Here is a 9,907-nt window from a genome sequence, read left to right as displayed (position 1 = left end):
ATTTTGTCACTGTATGTCTAAATTATTACCAAATTCTCTATTCTCAAATGAAGTACCTTCATTTGCCTTTTCTCTTATCTTGCATTATGAGCTGATAATAAAATAATCTTCAATGTTGATTTATTATAACTTTTCCATTTCCTATTTATTAGGAAAGAAAGATCACTATACTTTCAGTATTTGCAAATCAATTATTGAACTTTGATAGTATTGGCACAAAATATAAGAAATTTTGTACTTCTGGTTATCTCTGAAGTTGCATAACTAAGTAAAATAAACTAAGATCGATATTATTGAGGTTTATTGAATATAGACATAAAGAATCTGTCAGATAATGATAATCCCTTGATTAGGGTATTTCCATTAATTAAATATATATACTAGTACACACTAGGGTTACAAAGGGGTAAATAAGGGAACTAGAATATATACAAAATCTTTACATATTTACGTAGTCTAACACACCCCCGCAGTTGGAGCGGGAGGAGGACGGACGCTCAAACTGGAGCGAAAGTCAGAAAAGAGAGTCTTAGGAAGACCCTTGGTAAAGATGTCGGCGTACTGATACGCGGATGGAACATGAAGAACCCGAATGTGACCAAGAGCAACCTTCTTACGAACAAAGTGGATATCCATCTCTACATGTTTAGTGCGCTGGTGCTGGACAGGATTATGAGACATGTAAACGGCACTGACATTATCACAGTAGACGACGGTGGCTTTGGGTATAGGACAATGAAGCTCCAAAAGAAGGTTGCGAATCCAACTACACTCAGCGACGACGTTGGCAACGCCGCGGTATTCAGCCTCTGCACTAGAACGAGAAAGAGTGGCTTGGCGCTTAGAGGACCAGGAGATTAAGTTATCACCAAGAAACACACAGTAGCCGGATGTAGAACGTCTCGTGTCAGGGCACCCCCCCCAATCTGCATCGGTGTAGGAGACAAGACCAGAGGCAGGGTAGAAGTGTAGTGCATGCCATACTCTAAAGTGCCTTAAGGTAACGCAGAATACGTTTAGGGCATGGAAATGATGCTCACGAGGATCATGCATAAAGAGACACACCTGCTGGACTGCATAAGAGATGTCGGGGCGAGTGAATGTAAGGCTACTGGAGAGCACGGCAAGCTGACGATATAGAGTAGGGTCCTTCATAGGAGGACCACTGGAGGCGCTGAGTTTGGCCTTAGTATCAACAGGTGTAGCACAGGGGTTACAGGAAGACATGTTGCACGATCCAGGATTTCCTCGGCATATTTTTTGAGATAGGAACATGTGCTTCGAAGTACGGGTGACTGAAATACCAAGGAAATAGAGAGCGGGCCCAGATCAGTCATGGCAAACTCGGACCGGAGAAGAGAGATGATACGGGTCCGGAGAGAGGTGGTAGAGGTAGCCAAAATAATATCATCCACATACAGCAGGAGATAGGCCATCTCGGTGCCACGGCGAAATATAAAAAGTGAGGGATCACACTTGCTGCTCACAAAGCCAATGGACAAGAGATAAGTGGCAAATCGCTGGTACAGCCCGGGGCCTGCTTAGACCATAGAGAGACTTTTGAAGCAAACAAACACCCTTTGGATTAGTGGAGTCCTGAAAACCTGGAGGTTGAAACATATAAACCGTTTCCTGCAAATGACCATGTAAGAAAGCATTTTTCACATCAAGTTGGTGAATAGACCACCGACGAGAGACAGCAAGACTCAGAACAGTGCAATAGTGTTAGGCCGAACCACAGGACTAAAAGTCTCATCACAATCAACACCAACCTCCTGATTTTTACCATTAACAACCAAGCGCGCTTTGTAGTGCTCAGAGAACCATCAGACCTGTATTTATGTTTGAATAACCACATGCAACGAATAACATTGGCCCCCGAAGGGCGTTCCACTAGAGTCCAGGTGTCATTTTTAATTAACGCATTATATTCATCACACATGGCGGCTTTCCAATTGGGATCCTGCAGGGCTTGAGGTGGGAACGGGGTAAAGGGGAAATGGAGGGAGGAGTCTGAACATGAAAGAAGCGGTGGCCGCGATAGGGGTTGGTTTGGTGATGCCTTTTGGCTGCGAGTGATGATGGTGGTGGCGGTGAGTGGTGGTGGTGTGGTCGGGTGGGGGAGGGAGAGGTGAGTTGACAGGCTAGGTGACAGGGGGCTAGGGGGGTAGCGGGGGTAGGGCTAGCAGGGGTGGAAGGTGCGGGTGAGGTGATGTGAGGGAGGGGGCTAGGTGGGGGGCTGGGCGGAGCAGGGGATGGGGGAGTAGTGGCGGTAGGGCGGGAGGGGGAGGCGACGGGAAGGGACGGGAAGAAAGGTGGCGGGGCAGGTGAAAGGGTCGGGACGGGGCCGACTTGACTGAGGAAGTCGTAGTCCTGGAGAGGGAGAGTGGAGGAAGAGTAGGGAAAGATGGATTCATCAAAAGTGACGTGACGGGAAATGATGATTTTGCGAGAGGAGACGAGACACCGATAGCCACGGTGGTTAGAGGGGTAGCCAAGGAAAATGCAAGGAGTAGAGCGTGGGCTAATTTGTGAGCCATGGTAGCACTAGTGTTAGGATAACAGAGGCACCGAAGTGCGGAGATGAGAATAGAGGGGCACGGTTGTAGAGCGGTGAAGAGGAGTGAGGAATTGGAGTGTTTTAGTAGGGCGGATGTTAAGGAGATATGTGGCCATGTAAGAGCTTCAATCCAAAAGGAAGTGGAAGAGAAGCATGGAACAGGAGAGTGCGCACTATGTCATTGGTAGTGCGAATCATGCGTTCGGCTTTGCCGTTTTGAGAAGAAGTGTATGGGCAAGAGTGGCGGAAAAGACAATACCATGAGTATCACAAAAAGAGTGGAACTCCTTTTTAACATATTCAGTGCCATTGTCACATTGAATGGTTTTAATAGTAGAGTTGAATTGAGTCTTAATGTGAGCAATGAAGGTGAGGAAGGTGGAGAAAACTTGAGATTTGCTTTTAAGAGGGAAAATCCAGAGATAGTGAGAATAATCATCCAAACATAACAAATAATAACGATAACCGTGGGACTAGTAATAGGGGAAGTCCACAAATCAGTATGAATGATAGCAAAAGGAGCAAACGTTTATTATTAGAAGGGGAAAAAGGTAAACGACAATGTTTCCCTAATTGACAAGCATGACAAAGAGGGGTAGGGGAATTTTTATTACATTGGATGCATTTATGACTCCTAAGAAAATCTAATACGGCATCGCCAGGGTGGCCAAGCCGATTGTGCCAGGTGGAGGGAGAGAGAGCAGCAAAACATAGGAGTTGTGTTTGAAGGAGTGGATAGATATAAATCTCCAGAACTATTGCACACAAGGTCGTCCCCGTCCTCAAATCCTTCACAGTAAAATCAAAGGGGTCAAATTCTATGGAAACATGATTATCAGTAGTGAAACGACGGACAGATATCAGGTTTTTGACAATATCGGGTGCATATTGGATATTATGTAAAAGTAAGGAAGGGTGAGGGGAGGGTAGGGTGGATGTGCCGGATCTTTTAACTGGAATTAATGTGCCATCACCAACCATAATATGAGAATTTAAAGTGCGCCAATTAGAAATAACAGGAAGAATACCTGGATCATTCATGAGATGAGTGGAGGCGCCAGTGTCAAAATACCAATTATCGTCAGGTTGTTGGAGAGTCATGGCATTGAATAAGTGAGGCAGCTCAGTGGGAACCGACGGCTCGCTCGCGGGGGCGAGGAAAGCCTGCTAGGGAGCAGGGTGTGGCGAGGCAGGAAGGCCTGGAGCTGGGCCAAGCAGCCCACTGTGGCGAGTGGCTGGAGAGCGCGGTGCAGCAGTAGGAGCCCGCGGCAGGTGGGCCGGATAGGGGCTGGGCGGGTAGGCCCAGTAAGATTGCCAAGGAGAGGGAGGACCATAATACGGGTGAGAAGGGTACGGCCCATAGCCGTAGGAGGGCTGAGCAGTGGGCGTGCCACGGTTGCGACCGCCCGTCCGGCCACCGCGCCCACGAGTCGGACGACCGCCGGAGCGACCGCCGGAGCGACCGCCACGGTGACCCGAGAACGACGAGGAGGAAGTGGTCGGAGGGGGGGCATTCTCGGCGGCGAGGAGCACAGTATTAGAAGAGGACCCGATTTTCTTGGATTGATTCCGGCGGGTTTCTTCGAGAGCCAACATGGACCGGGCATTTTGAAACAAAGGCAATGGCTGAGATTGCTGAATAAACGTCGCCACAGTGTCGAATTCATCGGTGAGGCCTGAAACCAACTGAAGTACCAGCCGTTCTTTAGAAACCGAGTGGCCCAAACTCGAAAGTTGGTCGGCCGTAGATTTGAGCGATTGACAATAGGCAGCCGAGGAGGCGAAATCTTGCATTTTAATGGTACCAAACTGGTTTTCCAGATGAACAATACGAGTGCCCTTGTTGTCTTGAAAAAGATCACGGAGTTTACCCCAAGCCACCATAGCCGTGGCCTTTTCATCAAGAATGGCATAAATGAGGTCCTCGTGAATGGTACCGTAGATCCATTGAAGAACAATGGAATCAAGACGACCCCAAAGATCGTCATCAACGTCGCTGGGACGTGTGGCAGTTGAATCAATGTGATCCAACACTTGGTAGGCGCGAGCCGTGTTGCGGAAGAGGGTGACCCAAGCAGTGTATTGTGGTTTTTCCATGTTCAGGGTGATAGGTAGGGCATTTTTGTAGTTGAGATGAAGGGCAGGATGAAGGGGAGAAGGAGAGGAGGAAGAAGAAGAGGGTTGCTTAGGGTCGCCGGTCATGGTGGCCGGATGAGATAGAGAAGAAAAATAAGGAGGTGGCTAGGGTTAGGCTCTGATTACCATGTCAGATAATGATAATCCCTTGATTAGGGTATTTCCATTAATTAAATATATATACTAGTACACACTAGGGTTACAAAGGGGTAAATAAGGGAACTAGAATATATACAAAATCTTTACATATTTACGTAGTCTAACAGAATCAACAAAAAAAAATTCAATGGTGTATTAAGCTCGAATTCAATGACTTTTGCATTCAAATAATCACCGAATTCACCATGTTGTCGATCGAAATCTAGTGCACACGTTAAACACACAAGTAAACACTCTCCATATTTTCGATCTTCCAAACATAAAAAATATTGAAAATTTGTATACAAATGTTTGAGAATCGACTGTGAAATAGATGAAAGGTGCGATCTTGAACTATAAAAAAAAGGTGGAAAAAAAACAAAATTTTAGTAAAGAAGAAGTGAATCTAGTAAGAAATAATGGAGATGAAGAGAGGGGAGACTCTCCCAATTTAGAGGTTTTCGAATTGAATTTTTAGGGGAAAAAAGAATACATACATGAGAAAAATGAAATACCCCAATAGAATAATGATATTTTTATAAAAAAAAGTTGAAGTGGTAGTGATGAAGGATCGAGATGATTGAGAGGAAAAGAAAGGAATATTGAAAAAAAATGAAGAAAATAACAGGCTTACTTGAAACTCCGCATACTTTAGGTAGACATACACTTTATTCTGCCGTTGAGAAGCTAGTAAAAATTAATTTGTTTATAGAATCTTTTTACGATATACCAGAAATTATTCACTATACTAAGGGCCTGTTCTCTTCGGCATAAAACAGCTGAACTGAACTGGACTTATTGGAGCTGAACTGAACTGAACTGAACTGAACTGAACTTATTGGAGCTGAATTGAACTGAACTGAACTGAACTGAATTGAACTGAACTGAACTGAATTGAATTGAATTGAATTAAACTAAATTGAATTAAATTGAATGTAATAAATATATAAATATTAATATCATTATTTCAATTATTATTATATTACTATTATTGTTATTATTATTCTTGTTACTATTGCTTTTAATATTATTTTTAATAATAATAATAATAATAATCTTATTATATAAATATTGCTAATTATTATTTTGCTAATACTTTTTTTTCATATATGATTCGGCTAATTATATTGAAATGATAATTCAAGCCTAAGAAGTATTCATTTCAATATTATTTGTCATTGTTCAAAGTACAAACTTTTTAATAGATGACAACACTAATAATATTAATAATAACAACAATATTACTTGTCGTCATTGTTGAAATGACAAAAAAAGACCCGTTTTGATATTTGAATTACTAGGCAAAATAATAACAAATATCAAACATTTACTAGATTTCATAATCGGTTAATTCTTCGTCTTCTTCTTGTCCAAATATTTGTTCCATCACCTCGGGATTATTCTGCATTAAGTCCCATATTGCTTCAGTTATTTGTTGTCGCACACTATCCATAGCTATTTTTCTGTTATCATCGTACATATTATGATCAGCTCTTTGTTCCATGACTTCAATTTGGTGTGTGAAAGGAATCCCTAGATCATGTAAACGAATAAAATTGTGTAAGGTGAAACAAGCTACAATAATTTTCAACTGATTAGCCTCGTCCATTTGCGGCATCGATTTTAGCACCTTCCACCTATTTTTGAGAACAACAAAGACCCTCTCAATTACATTTCGACAAGAAGAATGTCGGTAATTGAATTGCTCATACATTCCCTAAGGTGGAGTCCCTCTTCTGAAGTCAGGCAAATGGTACCTCAACCCAGGTACTAGATATGGACTCAAGTACCCGAGTGTATTAGGATACGCTGAATCGACTACATAGTATTTTCCTGTACAACAATCATAATGTTAGTTTGTTAAATTAAAGTGCCAGGAAATTTCTCATATTATTCATGCCAATATAAGTTAGCTAGTACCAGATGGTGGATGAGGGAATCCCATTCTGGCATCTCCTAAGCTTCGCCTCCATACAGTTGTATCATGTGCACTCCCTTCGTAGCCCACATTGATGTGAGTAACCAACATGTTGAGTGAACACACATCCATCACATTCCATGTTTTCTCCCCGTGACGATCTCTAAAAGCCCTGCCTACATCATCTGCAACAACTGATTGTATAAGGGTACCATCTATGGCACCAACACAATCCTAAAAACAAAAGTATATATCATCATTACATTGAGACTATATACATGTTTATATTAAATTATGTTAATTAATAATAAATGTCATAGAATGTAGGATGAGTACCTTGAAGAAAGGCCAGTATTTGATGTTGCTTTGTATTTCAGGAGGTGTCTCATACATACTTTGATATGGTCGAATTATTTGACTCGACAATGCTTCCAATGCTTGTAATACCTTTTTGAAATACATCGAAATAGTTGATGTTGAGTGTTGAAATATTTCAGCAGCATCACGAACAGAAGCAGGTTTAGCTAGCATGTACAAACCTAACCCAAGTTGCTCTTCAATGCTTATATATCTACCAGCTACTAAGAGTTGTTGTTCTCTAAGGATATTAGCAAGACTTATAAATACTTCTTTACTTAGCCGAAGTTGTTCTTTACACAAATTACGATGGCCTGTCAACATCCTATGTATGAAATGATGCCCCGGTTCTCCCCCCAAATGCAAAGGCATTCGTTCAACTTGGGTTGTCAATCTCCTCAGCTCATGCAATGCTAAACGTGTCAAACTTTGTTCACCAAATCTTCATCCATTCTACATAGGCACATATATATTTAATGCAATTTCATCTAGAAAAACATATAAAATAGATAAAATAACTATAATGTAAAATCACATAACCATTAAGTAACTAGACGTTAAGTTAACCATCTCTTAAAATAACTAAAAGTTATAATCACACTATAAGTTCCATAATAATTAAAGCTCACAAAATAGACTTAAACATAAAAAATCACTAACTTAAAAGCAATCTAACATAAAGTCACGCAATTTTAACTAGAGAATCCTTCGCAACCATCTTAGTCGTAGAACATACTATCATTATCCATAGACATATCTGGCCTATAGACATCATCTGAAAGTACACAATGCTTCCTCAAAAAATGAAGTCTGCCTTCATCACAACGCAAAGAGATGAAAAGATCTATGGCACCCAGAGTACTGCGAAAGCTATCAAGAATATCCACAACAAAAGCAACCCCATACTTTTCAGCAATCCCCATGGACTCTAAGATATCATAAACTTCATCAAATTTATTTATGGATTTAGGAGGTGGACTCACAGACGATTTCCTCAGAATATCAAGACATGTATCAATATCATCAGCCCTTGTACTTTTCTTGGGCATGTTACTATTCTCACTGCTTTTACGCTTTTTAATATCACTAGAGATAACAAGAGACTTGCTTTCATTATTGGGGGTTTGAATATCATAAGGTGGAGTGTCTTCAAAGGCAAAAGAACCTTCAACTTCAATACCAATTACTTCCTTTCCTTTGACTGTAGATGCTGGTGTATAAGATATATCACCCGTTACATAACCACTACGCAAAATTTTATCCCATTCAGCCTCATTCTGTAATGGATTCTTAAGAAACACAGTTGCTGTAGATTTGTAGCGCTGCATTAAAATAATAGTACAAAGAAAATAAATAAGATAATGAAAAGCTAAATGTAAATATTATACAGAACAAAAATAAATAACAAATTAACAAGTACCTTAACAAAACCCTTCCATTTTTCACTTTCCGTATCAACAACAGGACAACCATCTTCGCTCCATCCGATACCAGTCCATTTCTTTAGTTCATTCCAAGCCCTGTGTTTTTCTTTCATATTGGTAAACCAATTCTTAATGGACAATGCTGTAATGCACTTTCCTGTTCGGGTGTTTAATGTAGTTGCAACACGGTCCCAATTAGTTCTCCCACCCGCAGGGGAGACAAATTCGGGGAGGATTCCCAGAAGTACGGTAACAACATCCATAGTGAAATTCGCCCTTGAATTACTCATTGCAAACTAGATACTTCTAGAGGAGGATAAACAATCAAAAGTTCAACTCAATTCAGTTGCAATTAGTATATTATTAATTAAGGACGACACTCAATTTATGTATATTATTAATTACTAAGTTCAAAGATAAGTCAATTATTAACGCCATAAAGTCTTTCCAAATTATTTTGTGTTGGAGTACGTTCATTATTTTTGCACATGTGTTGCTTGATCTTTGATAGTGAGCCTCAAATTAAGGATTCTTAAAATTCAATCACAATAGCATCAATAACACACTTACAAGCATAATATCCAAAAGTTTCTCAAAGCCTTTGAAAGAACAGAACCTCACACTATAATGTTAATTCTGGGAGGAAGACTATTCTAAAAGCCAGATAAGGGATTGACAATTCAATTTTTGGTGCAAGCAATGGAAGCTTAAAAGAAGCCTATAATTTATAGTAGATCACAATTAATATGTGCATCTCATATGAAGGCGGCCATTATGAAGAAATTCATCAGTTTAGTCTAAACCAGTATACCTTTTGAAAGCCTGGCAAGAATATGAAAGCCGTATTCTTTAGAAATGAAGTAGCATAATATGTAAAAAAGAGAAAGGCAAAATGGTGATTTTACAAAAGCTTGGCAAAGAATAAAGCTTTAATTTAATTAAGTTCATCTCATATGAAAGCCTGGCAAGAATTTAAGCATAATAGCATTCACAAAAGCTTCATGCATTTTAGTTTTTTAATGTTTGCTTGTTTTTAACCAAAAAAATAAAAAAAAGACAAACCCTCTCTCTCTCTATTTCATCAGATCATATACCCCTCGCATTCCTTTTATCATCAGACCCCTCTCTCTCCTACTCAATTTACTTCATCAGAAACTCTCACCTTCATCAGAAACTCTCTCTCTCCTTCATCAACTCCACGCCACCGCAATTCGCCCTCTCTCTCCACCATCAGAAACTCTCTCTCTCCTTCATCAACTTCACTCCATCAAAAAAACCCTCTCTCTCCGGCGAGTAAATCGAAAACCACTGTAGACCACCAAAAATTTGTGTAAATCGATAACCATGAAAAAATCCTTCATATTCATCTCACTA

At 40.4% G+C, this 9,907-nt stretch overlaps 2 protein-coding genes across 2 annotated transcripts; both read right to left on the bottom strand.

Annotated features, from left to right (window-relative positions):
• Nucleotides 1-1,470: 1,470 nt before the first annotated feature.
• LOC104898814 (uncharacterized) lies at nucleotides 1,471-4,657 on the bottom strand. Its single transcript, XM_010685920.2, has 2 exons — nucleotides 4,094-4,657; nucleotides 1,471-1,632 (listed from the first exon to the last, which is right to left on the bottom strand). Exons 1-2 carry the CDS (start codon nucleotides 4,655-4,657, stop codon nucleotides 1,471-1,473), a joined length of 726 nt encoding a protein of 241 aa, XP_010684222.2.
• Nucleotides 4,658-6,164: 1,507 nt separating this feature from the next.
• LOC125491839 (uncharacterized) lies at nucleotides 6,165-7,433 on the bottom strand. Its single transcript, XM_048633910.2, has 4 exons — nucleotides 7,089-7,433; nucleotides 6,755-6,986; nucleotides 6,592-6,667; nucleotides 6,165-6,471 (listed from the first exon to the last, which is right to left on the bottom strand). The coding sequence occupies exons 1-4, from the start codon at nucleotides 7,431-7,433 to the stop codon at nucleotides 6,165-6,167; spliced, it is 960 nt and encodes a 319-aa protein (XP_048489867.2).
• Between the last annotated feature and the right edge of the window lie 2,474 nt (nucleotides 7,434-9,907).

Source organism: Beta vulgaris, chromosome 7 (genome assembly GCF_026745355.1).
Source record: "Beta vulgaris subsp. vulgaris cultivar EL10 chromosome 7, EL10.2, whole genome shotgun sequence".
Classification (NCBI taxonomy): Eukaryota; Viridiplantae; Streptophyta; class Magnoliopsida; order Caryophyllales; family Amaranthaceae; genus Beta; species Beta vulgaris.
Note: the sequence above shows the minus strand (reverse complement) of the source record. Positions and strands in the feature narration are given on the sequence as shown.